Here is a 19146-nt window from a genome sequence, read left to right on the forward strand (position 1 = left end):
GGACCGGCCGCGCTGCCCGATGGGCTCTGCTTCGCCCAGCCCCGGGACCCGCCCCGGGCACGGGCACCGCCCCGCCGGTACCGCCCTGCCCCGGCCGGGATGCGCATCACCCCCGAGGGGAAGGGCCTGGGGGCTGCGGGGGCCGCCCCGCTGCCGGCGCTGGCAGTTCCCGCATCCCCCCGGGCAGAGATGCGGACACGCGGCGGCAGCGCTTCCCCTCGGGGCGTGGGACGAGGGGAGGGGGGAGACGGGAATTAAGCCCCCGGGGGTGCGTCAGCCTTCCCCGGCATCGCACGGCAGAAGCGGCGCCAGCCCAAAAGCCGGCTGGGAGCGTGGCACGGAGCGGGGCACACGTGTCCTGTCGCTGTGCGGGAGCTGGGCACACTTTCCTCGTTGCCCTGAGGTTCCTCCTCCACCTCGGTGACACCGGCCGGCCAGACGTCTCACCCATGAGGTGCTGCGGCCGCGTCCTTCACCCCAAAGCATCCCCGACAGGTGATGCCCGTCACCGTTTCCTTGGGCTGGAGGTTTCCAAACCTCTCACCCTGAGTCAGGATCCCCACAGACCACACTACCGGGGCTGATCGCACACCAAGCAAGGAAAAATATCTGATTGCCCTGCCAAAATAATGCTCTGCCCACAGCCCTGTTATCCTCCATCCCCCATGTCCCGTGTCGCGAGAGGAGCTCCCCAACGCCTGGGATACCCCACCTCTGCCGTCTGGGGATTGTGGGAATTCACGATCCCGTAGCCACAGTTTTAGTTCTACCCTACGACTACGCTGCTTTTCCAGCTTCCCGTAATTTGATCGCTCCCCTGTTGCTTTTTGATGTCTCCACCAGAAGCTGCTGCACAGCCCTCGCTTCCATTCTGCCGGCAGGATGAGTCACCGTGTACACACCGATTAATGTCAAACTCTGCCTCTCCTCTGAGGTATTAATTTTGGATGAAATCTTCTACTTCCTCTTTGCTGAAACAGAAACGTGTGGTGCCTGAGCTTTCAGTCGCTGTCCTGGCTCTGGGGTGACGGACACTAAAACATCTGCGAGTAATTGCACTGAGGAGGGGAATAATTAAATCAGATCAGGAGAGGGGTGAGGTTCTTTTCCAGCCTAAACGATTCTATGACAATCTCAACTGATAGAAAAGCATCTGTTCATGCTGCAGAAATTTGCTTAAAAGCCGAGCAAGACAATGTAATTTCATAACAGTTACATGGCAGGGAGACACTGCCTGGAGTAATCTGCAGCCCTGAGTGCTCGGGGGATTATAAATAATCTCGTGTATTAGGACCTGAAGGATCACGTAGGCTAATCTGTTACTGAGAAGACCAAATGCAAAGACATTTCTGTTTAGCATAAGATATGCTGAGGAAAGAGAGACATGCCTTGGAGACGTGCTGGGCTGCTCAGGGCACCGAGGAGAAAAATCATTTCACAATTAATTGAGTATAAAATTGCAGAGAGCTGATTTCCGAATGAGAAGTCATCTGCGGTACTTTAGCCTCAAAATTCTCGGCTGCCCTTTTCTGTGGAGACAGCTCTGCCCTTCACCTGCCTTCAGGGAAAATCCCAGACCGTGGAGCACCTGAAAGCCCGGCCCCGTTTGCCCCAGAGGCTCCTCCACTCGCAGTGTTGTGGTTCTAAAGATGAACATTTGGCTCGGATCACGAACAGGAATAGTTAAAATGTTTCTGGAGACTGGAGAGCTTTTACCTACCACTTCTGCATGGAAGGAATTTAAACCGTGATTGATTGAGCCTCTGGTTCAGGGACTTTGATCCCACTGCTGGAGCACTGGCAACAGTGCAAAGTACATGCAAAGTACTTTTTGGATCATTTTAGCCCAGATTTTACTTAATTTTACCAGGACTTCCCGTTGAGCTGTGGTTTCTTACAAGCCCTGTTTCCAGCCTTTTCTCCTTGTCTTCCTTCCTCTGCAGCAATGGCATTAACCGGGGGCGGTTTTGGAACTGGAGACTTCCAAGCCCAGTTACAAACAAGTCCCTTGACACCAAATCAGGCCAAATATTCAGCCACATGCCACAGGCTTGTCGTCCAGGCCTGTCCCAAAGGAACCCGCACAGAAGAGCGGGGACTCGAGCTGCCACAAGAGGTCCCTGCACGCCCGCTGGAGAACTGGGAGCCCGATCCGATGGGATTCTTCATTCACACCTTATTTGGAGATATTGCCTTTTTCACCCAGATTTCGAGAAGTTTTCCAAGCGTCCCCAAACGACCTCATTTTCTGCAGGGAGGCAGCTCAGCCTGGTGACGGGTCGCTGCTGCTGCCTGTTCCCAGCAGGACAGGGGACTCCTTACAGACGCCAGCAAGGACGTGCCCAGGTCCATCCCATAATGCCGTGGGGACCACAGCTGATCCCATAGCGGGGTTTTCCAGCAGCATCCAGGGTGTAAATCGAGGGGTACAGCAATTTTTTCAATAACCAAACAGTGGCTTTTGTCTCCCTCTCCCAGACTGGTGTTTCTCTGCAGCACATTTGAGAGGGAGAACCCATTTTCCACAATAAAGAGCCATCAGTTTAGTGATAACCCACCATATGTATTCTTCCACACAAACTGTGTCCCCCCAGATGCTCCCCAGTACTCTTGGATGAGAGTTGAAGTGTGCTTTTGCAGCTCCACCACCCTTTACACAAGGAGGAGCCCACTCTGCTCCCAAACATCATCCAGGGTTCTCCACAGCCAGCAAATGTGGGAGCTTCTGACGAGGCAAAAGTTATGCTCCTGTTTTTGGAAAGCCTCATTCTCTTAATCTACCTCTCTGCATCCAGGGAGTCATAAAGCCCATCTGCTCATCTAATGCCAGACCTGGCTCACACCTGAAATAATTTGAGGAGTCCAAGAGCTCAAAACAAATCAAACAGCTTGGCTTCCAAACTTTAATTAGCTGTTGTCTCCATCCCTCTCTAAATTGTGTAACCACTCTGTCTGCTAGGCCATAGGAAGTCAGATGATATAGGAATGCTTTTCTTGAGATATCCACATCTTCTTTCAGGAAGTCTGTAACTCCACACTTATGAAAGGATCTGCTGTGCAAAATGCATGTTCTGCATGGCAAAGCATGCCCAGGCATTGCAGAGGCAGCTGTGAAGAGAGCTGAAATCAATGCAAACTTGAGCATCCGCTCTTTCCAGCCAGCAGCACTCTCCTGATGTGGAAGCTGGATATTCTCCAGGTGGAACCGGGGATATACTTGCTGTAGACACAGGAAAAAGGGGTTTCAGCCTCTGTGAGTGTGGTGAGCAGCTCCAGCATTTAATGCAAGAAATGCCAGGGTGTGCATCGCTTTACCACTGACCTCAGGACTTAAACCTGTCTGGCAGAAGAAATCACCTGGCCTTGCACCACAGCCCATCTGTTCACCCTGCTCAAGTCTGTGAGCTCAAACTCTCGAGGGAAGTCTCTTCCCTTCCTTTTCACAGTGTTTTGGCCAGCTCTGCAGGTGTTCTGCTGCCCAGGCTGGCCATCCTTCCCAAGAGCATTCCGTGAATAATACAGTGTCTCCTGGGAGCTTTGCAGGGCTGGGGTGCTCTGGTGCCAGATACCACCTGCAGACCGGGCACAGCAGCTGCCTTCTACAGCCTGGCATGTGGGAATGGCCCCCAAACCACCCACGTGATAAACAACCCCATGGCAGGTTGCTCTGGATGCTCCTGTGTTTGGCCTTCTTCCTTTTTCCCAGGACTGGAACTCCTTTTTTCTCAGGACACGAGGGACCTGAAGAAGAAACCTGTGTCAGCAGCACATCCCTGAGGATGCTGCAGGCTCAACTGTTTCTCAAGGGCTTGGGCTGCACCAGCTGTCATGATCCAGTGGCACAAAGGATGTGCTCTCTCCTCACTCCAGTTGCACAGGTATGCCATGGGATGAAAAAAATTCCATTGGCAGATGCGTTGACTGCCAAAACTCCTTCAAGCACAGCAGAATAGGCAGATCCTTACAGTCCTCCTCTGCTTCCAGTAGATGGCATGCCCCAGATTCGTCTACTTTCTGAACTATTTATCTTCTGCTATTAGTAAGATTTTGGGTTCCTTCTTTCCTTGTGGTGGGGCCAGGTGTCTGCCAGGCCTGTATCCCATCTCTCACCATTGCCAGACATGAATGCTTAGGAAGAGAATGTGAAACACCACATGTTTACCCTATAAGCAAATGAATTCCCACTAAATATTTCTTTTCCCTTGTCTTCTTCCCTTGCGGGATAAACATTTTTTACCTGTTCACTAGTCTCAAGCTTAAGTAATGTTTGATGAATATGTGTGTGCTTTAAGGTTACATCATGATGTATACATGATTACATGGGTTTTTTTGCATTTCAGACAGGTTCAGAATGAGTCCTCCAAGGTGGAAGCATGTCCCAGCCCCTACACCCACTTCATGCAGCATTATACCTTGCTGAGCCCACTCAGTTCCCCCTGTGTTACAAATATAAGCACAGGAGCTTCCTAACTGCATCCCTGCTGCTGCCAGCTCTGCAGCTTGGAACAGGTTAGGTTCCCTCCTGAATTCTCTCGTTATTAATATCACAAACCAAGCTGTTCTGAGAGCAGTGCCCCATTAATCATTTTAGCTCTGCTGCAGGTTTCATTTCGCTTCCTCTTCCTGTGACTGCACAGTTCTCATATGATTTGACTCTGTGGGTACTGCTCATTAAAACTGGCAGGTCTGCCAGGGCAGGGAAGGGCCCTGAGCTGGGCGAGCTGGGGACAGGCAAAGCTGGGACAGGGACACATCCACAGAACCACGACTGCTTTACAGCGTGGAAAAAATGTGCTACACCAGCTGGTGTAGCAGGGAGGAGGTAGCAGGGGGCTTGAAGGGAGGAGAGTTACACCCCTTAAATCTTCGCCTCTAAACTTGAATTTCTGGAGCGCTGGCAACACTGGAGAGCAAAAATGAAGATATCTAATAAAACACAAAGTCAGCTCAGCAGCCCATGTGAGTCAGTACCTATGTGGGTGGCAGGTCTGGTTGGAGACATTCGATGCCCACCTGGGCTCTCTTTGCGGTTGAGGGCACCACTTCCTTTTGCTCTCTTCCTTCCTATGTTTAATCCTGATCTGTGTTACAAGCAGAGGTCTAAATCACTCTGAGCAATTACCTCTGGGTTACCTAACAGAGGGCCAAAACATGCTTACAGAGCATCTTCCTGAAAATCTGCCTCCAATCCCATCCCGCTGCCTGAATCCCTCGAGGGGACTGTGTGTGTTCCTGAGTGCTGGCTCTCACACACACTAACCCAGCATCCCTGCAGCCAACCCAAACCTGCCCTCTGACATGCAATGCCCTTTTCCACTTTCTGTCCTTTCCCATCATCTTTGCCTTCATCAGAGAAGGGCTTTTTGTTTTGCCTTTTATCCCTTTGCATTTTACAAAAGCCCTTCCCTGGGTGCTCAGCTGCATCCAGCCACATCCAGCAGCATCCAGCAGCATCCATGGGCACCCAGCGGCCAAACCAGCCCCGTAATATCAGTGCCATCATATAGGATCAAGCTCCACCTGGCTCATCCCAAAGGCTCCCAAAGCTGCACACCTCTGTACCTGCCCCTTTGCCTGTGCACTGCAGCTTTCATCCCCGAGCAGATGTTTCTCCAGCGATTTCTGCTGAGTCAGAGAATGCCTCCACCAGGGCTGCTGCTTCTCCACGTGGGAACGCGCTTCTGGGGGAATAATTACAGAGAGTTTAAATACGGACGTTTGGCAGCCAAAATTGCTTCACATTCAGGCTCCTGGCCAGAAGGGCAGAGCCCAGAAGCTGCTCATTGGTGCTGTGAGAAAATACCTTGTACCTGTGCCCATCGTGGGCGTGCATCCCCCGTGGGCCAGGATCATCCATACCCGGCAGCGTCCCAGCACCTGGATCTGAAGGAAGGGTGGTCACAGCTTGGTGGGTCCAAAAAAGTGACCTGCTTCCCAAACAAGCCAGCTTGCACTTACCCAGCATACCTGTGCCTGCCATCTTCTCCAGGCCATGCCCACCAAAGGATTTTTATCCCCCCCACTGCTGGATTTGGGAATGTGCCACGTGCAGAAAGCTGATCCCTGCGAACGTCTGGTTCTGCAAGGGAGATGCTGGAAGCACGCTGTTGGTAACTTTCCCCCCCCCTTAATATTTAAGGCATATTTTAAAGTTGTGAAACATACTGACTGTGAAATAGAGATAAGAACGAGAGTAGACACAAACAGCGTAGGCGTTACTCCTGGTTTTTTGCAACTCCCACTCTGTTATAAAAAATAGTACAGAAAGCAGCACCCTGCTCCATGCCATCCTTCATGCTCCATGCAACGATGGGATCGTGTGCCTGGACACTGGTGACTGAACCAGGAGCAGAGCTGGGCCATAAGGCACGTGCAAAGGTGCTGAACACTTCACGTGCCTTAAAATCAGCGGAGAAAAATCTCACTGAAATATCGAATTAAGGAATTTTAAATGTTACTGAAGTATGTAAAAAGTAGTAATATCATTCTGAAGTGCTGCAAAAATACGTTTTGTTGAGCTAGAGTGCTTTCCATGGGGAGAAGGGGCAGTGGAAAGTTGCAGTGGGATGTCACTGCATCCACTCGAGTTTCTGTTCATGCTGCCCATGACGCACCCTGTCTTTACACCACACCTGCACCATAATTCCTATGTGTCCTCAGTTCTTTTGCAACTCTAAACCCAAGCAAAATGCACTTAATTAGGCACAGACCAGTTGCAGAAATCAGATAAAAGTCCCTGGCAGGAGGCCGCTTCCAGGAGATGCATCTCCTGACAGATGGGGACGTTGTGCAACGCGGGGAGAGCATCACCAGCCGTGGGCTGGCAGCGGGCAGAGCACTTGTGGTGAGACACCAGGGTGTCACCTCAGAGGAGAAAGTCGCAGACGGCAGCGGTGGTGGCTTTCTGAGCCGGGGGACAGGTGACAGAACCCCCCCAGCAGGACCAGGTGAGTACCCACCAATGCTTCTCCCAAGGGCCCTGGGAGCGGGGCAGTGTTGCAGCAGGGATTTGCAGGAGCAAGTCACCACCCTGTACCGAAACCTGCCTCAAATGGCCCCCACTCTGCTCCATTTCTTGCTTTTTTTTCTCCGAAACAGAGAGGGAGATTCCTAATCAGCCTCTCAACTGATTGCTAAGGCAGGGAGAGCATTAAGGACTGAGGGTTTTCTCACTTTTCTAGCCCAAGAGGTATTTTGGGCGGGGATTAATGCTTTCATGGCAATTAGCATGAATAACATCTCTGCAAAAATTTTAGAGAGGTTTTCAAGATGCTGAAGTGGCTCTTTAGACCCAATTTGGGGGAGACAGGGGATAAGGCAGCAGCACCTCCCCATAAATAATTGCATTTATTTACAACAGTCATTAATCATATCTCCTGACTAACCCTGTACTGCAGTTTAATGGGACACAGGGCTGAAAACAAAAAGTGGGTTAAGTCAGAGGAGAAAAGGACAGAGGAATGGACTTCAGGTTTGGACACAAAGTTAAAAAAGGGGGTGAAATGGGTGTTTTCCACCAGCTGAGGGCTTTTTCATGCTGTATCAGGAGTTTGGGACCCCTTAAGTGCCTGGTGTTGACCAGCTCCCAGCAGCCACCGGCATGGACAGCGATGACACCAACACCGTCACCGCCGAGGTCTGCAGGGAGGACGACGTTGGGGATGGAGAGTGAGTACCTGGTGGTGGTGGTGGGGAGCCAGGTGATTGTGTGCCCACCTCCCCACCTCTCCCACAGGCTCCTGGAGGTGATGGTGGCTGGTTACCCAGTGCTGCTGGTGAGGAACAGGAAGGAGTTCAGCGCCCTGGGCAGCAAATGTCCCCACTATGGTGCCCCGCTCAGCAAAGGTAACCCCAGCTCGGGGCAGGGGGAGAAGCCACGTTGAGGAGGTTGGTTCTCACTGCCCAGCTGTGGGGGGTTTCTGTTGCAGGGGTCTTGAGAGGGGAGAGGCTGCGCTGCCCCTGGCACGGCGCCTGCTTTAACATCAGAACTGGAGACATCGAAGAATACCCTTCTCTGGACTGTATCTCCTGCTTTAAGGTGACCTCTCAGCTTTTTCTCCTCCCGTCTCGGGCTGTGTCCTCTGCACCTCTCACATTCATTCTCTCTCATAAGCTCTGTATTCCTGACACCAACTGAAAGTGGTCCCTGGCCACCCCTCCGTGGTCCAGGTCATACAGAGCTACAACACATGGGATGATTTCTCGGGATCTTGTAACTCCCTGCCCTAAAGCTCCTTTGAATCAAAGGTGATGCCATATATCCTGGTGTCCCTCACAGCCAGCACAGCTCTTGTGGGAAATAAAAATGATTTACACCTCTTCCTGAGTGCTCTTGGAATGAGGAGGAAAGCTCAGCATCATTTGACATCTAAGATCAGAGTTAGGTGAGCTCCTACCACAACCCCATGGATGCAGCACTTAAATGCCCTCTCCTTGCCCCCTTCAGGTAACAGTGGAAGATGGAAAGGTGTTTGTTACAGCAAAAAAGAAGGTACTGACCTTACCTGCTGCCACTGAGCACGAGCAGCACCTTGGGCTGGGCATGACTTCAGCTTTTCTCATTTTTTTCTAGGACCTTGAAAACAGCCTGAGGGTGAAGGACAGAAGCAGGCGGTGCCTTGTCAACCAGAACACGAAGCTGCTGCTGGGGGGAGGTCAGTGAAGGGGTCTGTGCTGTGCCCTCTCCACACACGCTGTGAGCTGCCACTCTCTTCTCCAGGGAGGGCTTACCTGCTCCTCCTACTCCACGGTGGTGTGTAAGAGGGCTGAGATGAGCATCTCCTCTAGGTGTGGCTGCCCTGGTGTGCGCGGAGACGCTTCGCCAGGAGGGTTTTACTGGCAGGATCATCATGGCCACTAAAGAGAAACATGTTCCATACGACAAGTCCAAACTGAGCAAGGTTTGTGTGTGACAAGGGCAAGGACTGTGCCTGGGCACCACGTGGGACGTGGCCCACGCTGAGGGCCAGGCTGAGCAATTGAGTGAGCCGTCCTGGCAAAGCAGGAGTGCTGAGGTACTCACAGGGAACAGGGGTAAAAATTCCAGAAAACATCTCACTTCTCCCTCCCAGGAAGTCTTTGATCAGAGTCCCCCACAAGTTGATGGTTTTCTCTCCTTTTACTGAGTTCTTCCCGCTAGAGTTTGAGTTGATGGTTTTTCTGAGGGAGAACAAGAGGTTGGGGATGGGGCAGTGTGGGGAGCTGTGATTGATTAATGGGAAATTTACCTCTTATGTAAACTGGTTTACCAGTAAACACTGAAGGAAAATTGCTGTTTGTAAGAAGTGCTTTATTTCACATTTCTGTTGTGTTTTCAGGAAATGGACTTGAAAGCTGAGGACATCTACCTGAGGAAACCTGAATTCCTTGATGCTCAGGGCATAGAGTTCTGGACAGAGAAAGAGGTACCAGAGCAGCTGAGCTTAGTCTTCAATCGTTGATCCTGTTCCTGCCATGGTGAGGGGAAAAAATTCCTTACTATAAGGGTGGTGAGGCCCTGGCACAGATTTCCCAGAGAAACTGTGGCTGCCCCTGTATCCCTGGAAGTGTTCAAAGCCAGGTTGGACAGGGCTTGGAGCAACCTGGGATAGTGGAAGGTGTCCCTGCCCCCAGTGGGGAGGTGGAATGAGATGGTCTTTGAGGTCCTTTCCAACCCAAACCATTCTATGATACTATAAATTAGAGCTCTCCTAAATACATGTATTATCTTCTGGGACAGCATTCCCAGGCCAGTGCTACAGATGGTGTCCATACCTTGGGTGTAACACTGGTCTGTGCAGCCCATGGATGGACCTTTAGGAAGTGGGAGAGAGGACCCCAGCATCCCTCATCTCACCTGAGTGTCCAGAAACCAGGCACACAGCCACAGGCAAGACAGGCAGGACACCAGTGGGTCAGAGGTGCCTGCCTGATCTCTGACCCCTCTCTCCTGCAGGCAGTGTCGGTGGATTTCCAGAAGCAGCAGGTCCACTTCATGGATGGTTCCTCTCAGAAATACCATCAGCTGCTCATTGCAACAGGCAGCCAGTGAGTGCACAAAGCATTTGCCACACACAGAATTAGAGGCAGGACAGGATGGGTCAACACTGGGACGCGGAATTGGAGTTGTTTGAGGGAGGTGGTAGGAAATGAGATGAAAGGACAGGATGGGATGACACAGCCATAGGCTTGTGCTCCCTCCTCGTTCTTTCTGTTTAATTTCTGATCATGAGATGCATCTGGATTTTCTCTCTTTCAGCTCCAGCTTCCTCAAAGTCCCAGGTGCAGACCTGCAGAACGTGTGCATTCTCCAAACCCCAGAAGACTCCAGCAAAATCTTGGAGCTGGCAACCGGGAAGAATCTGGTGATCGTAGGAGCTTCATTCGTAGGTAGCAGGCTGGAGTGGGTATCAAGCTATCAGTGAGCACTTCTATTGCCTGTGCAGATGAACCAGAGGCCCTCAGGGAAGGGATGTTCATTTTCTACACAGCTGGGATTCTCCCTGGAGCCCTGTAGCTGCTGGGGGTGTGCATTACACAGCACCCACTCATTCTTTCCTCTGATAGCCAGAAACTTTGAGAGCTATAAACAATTCCTGCACAAGGACAGAGGGAAATGTGCTTTATAAAAGGTCACTGTCCTTCAGAGGAGCTGGATTCCTCAGAAGCATTGGGAAAGCGAGGAGGCAAGGCACAGGAAGGGGGCTATTTTGTTCAAAACCAGGAGCTGCTCTTTGCATTTCCTAATATCCAGGTCTGTAGTGCACAAGAACAAAGACAGTGGGGAGCTAAATACCTCAGCCCAGAAATGCATAGCAAAGCAGTTAAGCACTGGCAACACATCAGATTTGCTCTCCTGGAAGGGGAAAAGATTTCCAAGCAGGAGGATACAGGTTGATGCTTGCAGCAGGCTTACCTTGGGCATGCCTTTCCCTTGCAGGAATGGAGGTGGCTGCCTTCCTCTCAGACAAGGCTGGTACCATCTCAGTGGTGGAAAGAGAGGAGTTCCCCTTCCAGCACGCTCTGGGTCCTCAGGTTGGAGGAGTCGCCATGAAGGTTAGGAAAACCTGGCACTAAATTCTAGGAGGGAGAACACACATTATCCAGGCAGCCCAGTGATCCACGACAGCCCAGGAAACCTCGCCCCTGTGCTGAGTCATAACTCTGTGTGCCCAGCACCAGCCTCACACATGGCTGGTCCCAACCTCCCCACGCACACATCACACTCCCCAGCCCTGCTTCATCCCAAACCCACCGCACACACCAGTCCTGACTGAGACTGCAGAGAAAAGCCAGGCTTCCAGGGTCCCTGCAACAGCCAGGGACACAAATGAAACCTCTCTGCAGCCTGGAGCAGCAGCTGTGCTGTCTGCCTGGGTTTTGGCTGGGCAGAGCTGTTTTTATAGCAGTACAGCCTGGAATTTCCTAATGAATACTGAAACCAGTCCTTTTCAGATGCTGCAAAATAAAGGGGTGAAGTTCCACATGAAATCAGAACTCTGTGAGCTGAAAGGAAAGTATGGAAAGGTCAGTCATGCCTCTGTGATCCCTGAACTGCTAATTTTAGGGGAAAAAAAATCCCAAACTGAGGTATAACCCAGTGTCTACATCTCGACTGTCCTCTCCCATGTCTAGACCCTCCCTTTCTTTTCAATGAGTACAGCTCTGGGCTCAAAGGGCACCAGTAAGTGTTCCTCTCTCAGGGACAGCACTGTGATTTTCTTTTACATTCCCAGCAACGCACGTTAGTTGGACAAGGTGATCCGAACCTGGGGAAGAAAAAAGACAGCAAAGAATGAAGCAGCAGGGAGGCTGCCGGAATTAGGACAGTGTTTTTAACCCTTTATTAATGATTCTTCCTTCTCTCCTAGGTCACAGAGGCTGTTCTTGCCAACGGAGAGAAATTACCTGCAGATGTGGTAGTGGTGGGAATAGGTAAGAGACCACAGTTGGGAGAGTGAGGCTCTTTGGGAATGGGGAGAACAGTCTGCAAGCCCAGAACACCACAGTTCATTCCCAGGACACCATTCCCTGCAGTCTCTTTCCCATTCTGTTATCATCCAGCCCTTCCTCCTGGCCCCGAACACCTGCAGAAAGTCAGCAGTTCATGAACAAGCACTTGGCCTTGGAGGAAGGGAGCCAATTACACTCAGAGTGCCTTTGGCTCACTTGCTGAGCTCCATAGGTCACTGCTGTGTTACTGGAGCGTGCCGTGTCCTGGGCCCTGGTTTTATTGCCCCTGGATTAGCTCAGCACCAGCCCAAGCACAGCTCGTGCTCTGAGTGCTGAACAGAGCAAGTGCTCAGCCCTGAGCAGGCTGAGCAGGCAGCACGGGCACATGTTTGCTGTGGGACCAAATTTCCTCCCTGCCTTTTGTCCCTGCTCCTCTCCCTGCAGGGTCGACCCCCAGCTCAGCATTTCTGAAGGGCACCTCCATTGCCAGAGATGACAAAGGTGCCATCCTGGTGGATCTGGTGAGTGCCAGCTGAGTATTCCGAGGCCAACCCCATCCCTCCACTCTCATCCTTGCACTAACTGCTCTTTGTCCCCTTAGCACATGCAAACCAACATCCCAAATGTCTTCGCTGCGGGGGACGTGGTGTCCTTTCCAGTAGCGCTTCTCAACGGGGACCGGTCCAGCATCCATCACCAACAAGTGGCTGAGGCCCACGGTGAGAGCTCAGCCACCTCACTTTCCAGCTCCCCTGGAGGAGGGAATGGGGCAGAAGGGACAGGGCAGGATAACAAGAGGCAGAGAACACTTCTTTGAGCACCTTCGAGAAAAATATTTCCTCTGTTGGCTCGTCACAGGTCACATTGCTGCCTTAAACATGCTGAAGAAAGAGAAGGAGTTGCACACCGTTCCCTTCTTCTGGACCACGTTGCTTGGGAAAAGCATCCGCTATGCAGGTAGGAGGGGGCAGAGAGATGGGAACAGCAGAACTTCTTCCCTGCCCATTGCTCACCCACCAGCTGGGTCTGGGCTTGTAAACACGGTGGTTGCAGAGTTCACCTGAAGCAGCTCAAGTTTTGGACTGGCTGCCTCGGCGAGTTCGAGCTCTGGGCCTGAATGTTACCCAGAGCTCTTGTTCTTCGCTGATCTCAAGTGGTTTAGAGGTCACAAAGGAGGAAGGACCTCCCCCTCTGAGCCAAGGAAAGGCTCAGGGTCATGATGCAGTTGTGCAGCTCTGCATCAGTTCTGCTTGCCCAGGGCCTTCATGCCTGCTCCCCAGCTCTGCCCCAGCCAGTCACTGTGCCCTCTGTCCCTACCTGTGATGGCTCTGAGGTGGGATGGGTGGCAGCTGCTGTGCCAGGTCTCCCCGAGCAGGCTGTGACATTCTCTCTCACAGGCTGTGGAAAGGGATACACGGACACTGTTGTGAAGGGCAGCCTGGAGCAACGGAAGTTCCTGATCTTTTACCTCAAGTGAGTGAATCCATAGCCAGTCCATGCCCTGACACAGCACTGCTGCGGGAACAGGGCAAGGTTCTCTCCCTTACAGCCTGCAGAGATTCCGCAGAGGCTCCACATCACCTCCTGTGGCTGCTGGGCGCTGAACCAGCAGTGAGATGGTTCCAGAGAAAACCAAAGCAGGGCAGGGAGGGAGAAGAGGATGAGCTTCAATGAAGACACCAGCTGGGCAGGGAGCCTGGGACACGTCTCCTCTCCCTCTGCCCCGCTGCTCCAAGGCTCGGTGCCCAGCTCCCAGCAGTGCCAGGCGATCTGCCACAAGTCCCTGTGCATCCTGCAGCACCAACCACTCTGCCCTGAGCCCTCTGAAATACAGCTGGTCTCCAGTCAGGGTGCCACGAGGACGCTGCTGTGCTGAGCTATGTACACTGAGGAGATCCACATTCTTCCTCTTTCCCTCTCAGGGATGGCCATGTGACAGCAGCTGCCAGCCTGAACTGCGACCCCATGGTGTCTCTCGTTGCAGAAGTTTTATACTTGGGGAAACTAATCTCCAAAGAAGAAGCAGAGTAAGTGACAGCCTGGCTGAGCTGGTGGGTGGCTCTGTGCTGCTCCCCATGCTGGCAGAGCCCACTGAAAGACACAAAGCCCAGATGAGTTTCGGCAAATCCTCGCAAATCCTCGACCTTCCTCTTGTTTGCAGGGCCTGTGACATCGGCAACATTTCCTCGCTGGCACAAACCTGAGCTTGGTACCTGCCCCTGTGAGGGGCACATACCCAAGGGTTAACAGCTCCACATCCTCCTGTCCTGGAGAAATAAAACCATCAGCAAAGCCGAAATCAGCACCTGCATTTTGCGTTTGCAGATTCGCTCCTCACTCGTGTGCTGGGGCAAAGCACAGCAGAGCTTTCCCTCTTCTTCTAGTGATCTGCTGGGCTGGAAAAGAGGAGGTTGCCTGTGGCCTGAGGCTTAGCTGGGAGTCTGTGCAGGCAGCAGCCACCACACATCCACCCGCCACAGATAAAACCAGCTCCTCCTGTTCCTTCCCTGTTGGCAGGGAGCTTTCATCCAGCACACCGGTCACGCTGACCTTCTCCTTTGCAAAAGCACATTTCCCCAGCAAGGGGAGCTGTGAGCGAGACAAGCTGCTCTCCCGGCTGGGAACAGGGTGGTCTGTGCGCAGGAACTCGCAGGGAATACCCTGCCCCTAAGAACAAAAATGCCACCCGACCTCTGAGCCAGCAGCACCTGCTGGCACTGTCACTGCCGTCTTGAATATTGCATTAGCTGCCGCAGCGAGCGCTTCCCACCCCTGACAGCAGCCAGCCTCCGGCAGAGAAATCCCAGCTCCAGTCAGCATCCCCTCTCCTGCCACGTCCCTTCGTGCTGGATGCTTCGGGGAGGTGGACAGATGCTGGAGGAAAGAGTCATCCAGTTTTTTGCAAGGCAACAGCGAGCGAGGCTGTGCTTTCTACAGGAAACCCTGCACTTACTCAGCAGTCACATGGGGCTTTGCAAGAGGAAGGGTAAGTCCCAGGAGCTGGGCAAGTTCCCACAGGGACACTTATTGTCAGCCTAAAACCCCTCTGGTTTTACATGAGCTGCAGGATAGCCAGAGCCTGAGCCCTCTGCTCAGCAGGTGAGATACTGCAGAACTGGTTTTGTGTTAAATACACAAACTTGCCCTCTGGCACCTTCTCGCATATGAATTTGACCTGAAATATGACGTTTTGCATTTCCTGACCCCGTGGACTCCGTGCTTCTGCTCAGGGCAACTCTCTGCCCTGAAATAGCCACATCTTACCATGGGGTTTCAGCAGTGCAGGTTATTCCTTCATGACAAATTTATGCATTCCCTGTATCCCGAGGCACACAAGGGCAGAGGTGCTGGTGGCTAGAGCACCAGCTCCCATCCCTATCAAGCTGTGCTGCATAAGAAGGGGAGTAAGCCCAGGAAGCTGCTCCTCCCTGCCCTTGGGCACCCTGCACACACCCCCACACCCCCACGCTTTTCTGCCCCCTCAGTGCACTCCAGGAGGTGTTGGCCACTGAGCAGGTGCCAGTTGTTTTGTATGGACTTGCAGCAGGGCAGCCGTGGTGGAAGAGACAGGCTCTGCCTCAAGCTGGAGGAACTAATCCCAGGGGGGTTCAGCAGCCCCACTCCCTCTGGGTGACAACCACCCCAAAGAAATTCAGCTTCTCGTAGCCATCAGGAAGCACAAGCCAAGAAGAGCAGCTTTGTGTAAGAAGGAAAGACCCCAGGACAACAGATTTGCTCCACTTCTACCACTTAATGGACACCAGGCTGCTTTCTGTGCTTTGCTGGGTGCCAAAATTGGGAACAGCCCTGCCTTGGGCGGCTGGAGCCCAGGCAGGCAGAGTTAGTTGAGATTGTGCAGACATTTCAGCACAGGCCGTTCCTCCCTGCCCGCCCTCAGAGCTGGGATGAGCTGTGCTCTTCCTGGCAGGCCCCGAGCAGCAGTGCCTGGACACTCCTCTGATTCCCAGCCACCAAGGCAGCCTGGGGGGTGGTGGTCCTGGCAGACCCGTGGGAAAGGCACCTCCTGGAGTGCAGAGGCTCCCTGGAGCCCTTGCTGTGGCCACACAGAGCTTCTCTCTCACTCAGTGCAAGGCAGGGAGGGGTCACCATCCCTGGAGAGCAGCTTCCAGGTTCCTTTCAGAGAAGTCTTCTGCTTCTATCCACCAACGAGGCAGAGCTTGGACCATGGAGGAGCCTCATAAGATTCACCTGGGCCCCTCTCAGTGCTGCTGGCTCCAAAATACCTGGAATCCTGGTGCTGCCCCAGGGCCAGCCACAGTCAGGGCTGCTCAGCCTCACAGGACAGATAGTGGTTCCGGGAACAGACGTCCAGAGGCTCCAGAGCCGCGCGTGACTCGGACCTGAGTCACCCTCTCCCAGTGGCCCAGCCCCACCGCAGCCGGCCCTGACCCGCACCAGGGCAGCGTGGGTGTGGAGCCAGCCCTCTCCCCAGGCTCCATCCCACTGCCTGGCATGTCACAGGATTAATCCAGCTCCTGAGCTCAACAGCAGGTCAAACCTGTGGGCTACGCCCAGCCTTGGCTCACCTCTGGCTCGGGGCAAACCCAGGGGACCTGAACAACCAACCCTCCACCTGCAGACCCCAACAGGGCATCAGGGATTGAGCTCTGGTGCTGTGGCCCCCCCAGAATCCCAAAGGGTTTACAACCCCCATCATCTACCCACCAGGCAAGTCCGGGCACCCCATGGGCAACAAACTTCCTAAAACTGAACTGTTGAGCAAAACAGAAAGTTTAATGCCTCTTTTGGTCTCCTCTCAGCTCAGTGATACCCCACTGCAGCAGGACCCCGCTGACAGGGCTGCCTGGCAATCCCCCAGCCAAGGCTCTGTCTGGAGGCTGTGGAGAGACTTCTTCATCCTGGCTGGACTCATCCTCAGCCCTCAAATCCACAGGACGCTTCAGACTGGCTGATCCTGGTCACTCAGGGCACGGGTCTGGCTGGCATCCAAGGTCCCAGTGACAAGAAGAGAGTGGCTACATTCAACAGTTCTTCAACTGGCAGCTTTAGCTACTGGAGAAGGACATAAAGCTTGCCACTGAAGAACTGGTGCTGGTTAGCCAGGAGCAAGGGGGCATGGAAGCACCTGGAAAGGAAATACATGGATCAGAGCCAGGATCAAACCACACCAAGCCATCACCCACAGCACTAGGACTGCTCCTCTCCCCCACTCCAACACCAGGTCCTGATCTACCACCTTGTCTTCCCCCCAGGGAAGCTCCTCGGGGCTGAAATCCCCCCCATCGCGTGGAATCCAGAGGCAGCTCCGACCTCAACCCTTCCCTCTCCCAAAGCAGGTGGTGCGTGAGCTCCAGCACCTGCAGCCGGCCCTAAACCACGAGCGACGGGAAACCCAAGGCCGTTTTTGCTGGAAAAATAAGAGATAAGAAAGCCTGCTCCAGGCAGGGCAGGGAGGCCACTGCAGGTAGGGGTTATGGCATTCCCTGTCGGCTCACCTCGGGCATCCATCGGCGCTGGCAGGGTCCCACCTGGCCAGAGGCCAGGAGCCTCCTGACGGGGAAGACACTTTGTCAGGCGGCTGCTGCCAAGCCACTGGTGGGGGAATTCTCGGGAGTGCAGCTTTTTTTTCCCCCCGCCCTCCCACCCCGAGTCATTTTGTTGGAGGGCAAGGACGCCAACCCCCAGGGCTGGTGTGAGACCCCGCTGCTTCCCCTTCAGCCCGGGAAAAGTCCCCTTTCCACACCAACCCAGCGTTTTAGCTACTGGGGGTTGAGTTTTGGGAAAACCCCCAGGCAATCGGGCCTGGCAGGGTGGACAGACGGACCCGGTGGGGGGACAGACAACACCGGGAAACTCCCTGGGGGCCAGCACAACATCCTCCCGCCGGCGTCACCCCAAAGGTACGGGGGACCCTGTCTGGCCCCGGGCCTCAGCGGGCGGCGGGTGCGGCCGGACCCCGGTTCGGGGCTGCGAGGAGGCTCCCGGTGCGGGGCCGGTGGCCGGGGCGCAGCGGCGGCGGCGGGGCCCGGCGGGGATGCCGAGCATTCCTGGCGTGCCGGGTACATCTGGTCCGGATTCCAGTGAGCTGGTCCCGGCCCTGCTCCACCCCCGCCGGCCCGTGAATCAGCACCCGCCGCTGAGCCACCGGCCCCGCCGGCACCGGGGGCTGATGAGGGGGGGTGCTGACGGTAACACGGCTCCCACCCACCCCTCCTCGGCACCGACAGACCCCATCGGCTCTGGGAGGGGCCCCGCTGGGAGCTCGCCCCGCTAATAAAACCCGCTGTGCCCACAGCCGGTGCCCCCCTGCCGGTATAACCGGGTCACCCCCCTCCACCAGAGCCTCTCCTCCCGGTAAAACCAACACCCCCGATCCCCCTCTAACCGAGACCGCTCCCCGCCGCCGCCACTCCACGGCCAAGCCGCTCCCTCCGCTCCTCCCGGGACTCTCCGCCGCCCCTCCCGCCCCTCCGCCGCCCGGGATGCTCCGGCCCGTGCCCGCGGCGGGAGCGGCCTCAGGTCAAAGTCTGCCCAGCCCGGTCCCGGAGTGAAGGTCACCCCCGGGGCGGCCACCGCCCGTCGCGGGAAGCTCCGGCCGCGGCTCCGCCCGCCCCACCGGGACACCCCCCGGCGCGGGGGCCGCGCACCGGCCCCGGCCCCAAACCCCCCCGTACCGCGCCCCGACACCAACGGGGGCGAGGCCGCCCGGCCCGGGCGGCGCCGCGAGGCCAGGGGAGGGACGGGACGCGCCGCGCCGGGCCCCCACCGCCGCCCTGCTCCGGGGGGAAGGTCACCTTCCCTTCCCGACCCCTCCCGTCCCCGGTGGGGCGCAGCCCCTCGACCCCCGGCGCACCGGCGGGGGGCTCGGCCGCTCTTACCGCGCGCCCCAGCGCGGTGCTGGCGGACCTACCCGCGGGTCCGGTCCCACCGGTGCCGCCGGGCCGTGGCGGGTCCCTGTTCCCGGTGCCGGTGCCGCCGCCTCCCCCGCCGCGCCGGCTCCGTCCCGGATCAGCTGGCAGAGTCATGACGCAGCCGCCCCCGGCCCCGCCCCTCAGCCCCCGGCCCCGCCCCCAGGCCAATCGCCGGCCGGCACCGCCGCCGCGAGCCGCGCCCGCCCCCGCGCCGCGATTGACGCTCGCTCCCGCCAATGGAGGCTCGGCGCTACCCGGCGCCCGGCCAATGGGGAGCGGAAGCCATCCCTCCGCCCTGCCCACCGCGCTGGGGAAGAGTCTG

General features: G+C 55.2%; 1 protein-coding gene and 2 long non-coding RNA genes across 4 annotated transcripts; 1 reads left to right on the forward strand and 2 right to left on the reverse strand.

Moving 5' to 3' along the window:
* Positions 1–48: 48 nt before the first annotated feature.
* On the reverse strand, positions 49–13631 carry LOC113990490. 2 transcript variants are annotated; one of them, XR_005566485.1, is made up of 6 exons: positions 9023–9521; positions 8731–8856; positions 8500–8587; positions 5804–5883; positions 5555–5681; positions 49–4128 (listed from the first exon to the last, which is right to left on the reverse strand). It is a non-coding gene; the product is annotated as an uncharacterized LOC113990490 (long non-coding RNA). The 2 variants fall into 2 exon arrangements; XR_005566484.1 differs by lacking the exons at positions 5804–5883; positions 8500–8587; positions 8731–8856; positions 9023–9521 and adding an exon at positions 10895–13631.
* Positions 7601–14233, forward strand: LOC113990489 (apoptosis-inducing factor 3-like). Its single transcript, XM_027725988.2, has 18 exons — positions 7601–7668; positions 7736–7845; positions 7929–8038; positions 8447–8491; positions 8573–8654; positions 8788–8900; positions 9318–9404; positions 9935–10026; positions 10238–10368; positions 10919–11034; positions 11434–11505; positions 11850–11913; positions 12376–12452; positions 12533–12650; positions 12790–12888; positions 13329–13404; positions 13854–13958; positions 14093–14233. Exons 1-18 carry the CDS (start codon positions 7601–7603, stop codon positions 14133–14135), a joined length of 1608 nt encoding a protein of 535 aa, XP_027581789.2. The 3' UTR covers positions 14136–14233.
* A 2432-nt stretch (positions 14234–16665) lies between these two features.
* Positions 16666–18927, reverse strand: LOC113990440. Its single transcript, XR_003541629.2, has 2 exons — positions 18824–18927; positions 16666–17038 (listed from the first exon to the last, which is right to left on the reverse strand). It is a non-coding gene; the product is annotated as an uncharacterized LOC113990440 (long non-coding RNA).
* Between the last annotated feature and the right edge of the window lie 219 nt (positions 18928–19146).

Source organism: Pipra filicauda, unplaced genomic scaffold (genome assembly GCF_003945595.2).
Source record: "Pipra filicauda isolate LSUMZ 115617 unplaced genomic scaffold, ASM394559v2 scaffold71_size5581439_pilon, whole genome shotgun sequence".
In the NCBI taxonomy this organism is placed as follows: domain Eukaryota; kingdom Metazoa; phylum Chordata; class Aves; order Passeriformes; family Pipridae; genus Pipra; species Pipra filicauda.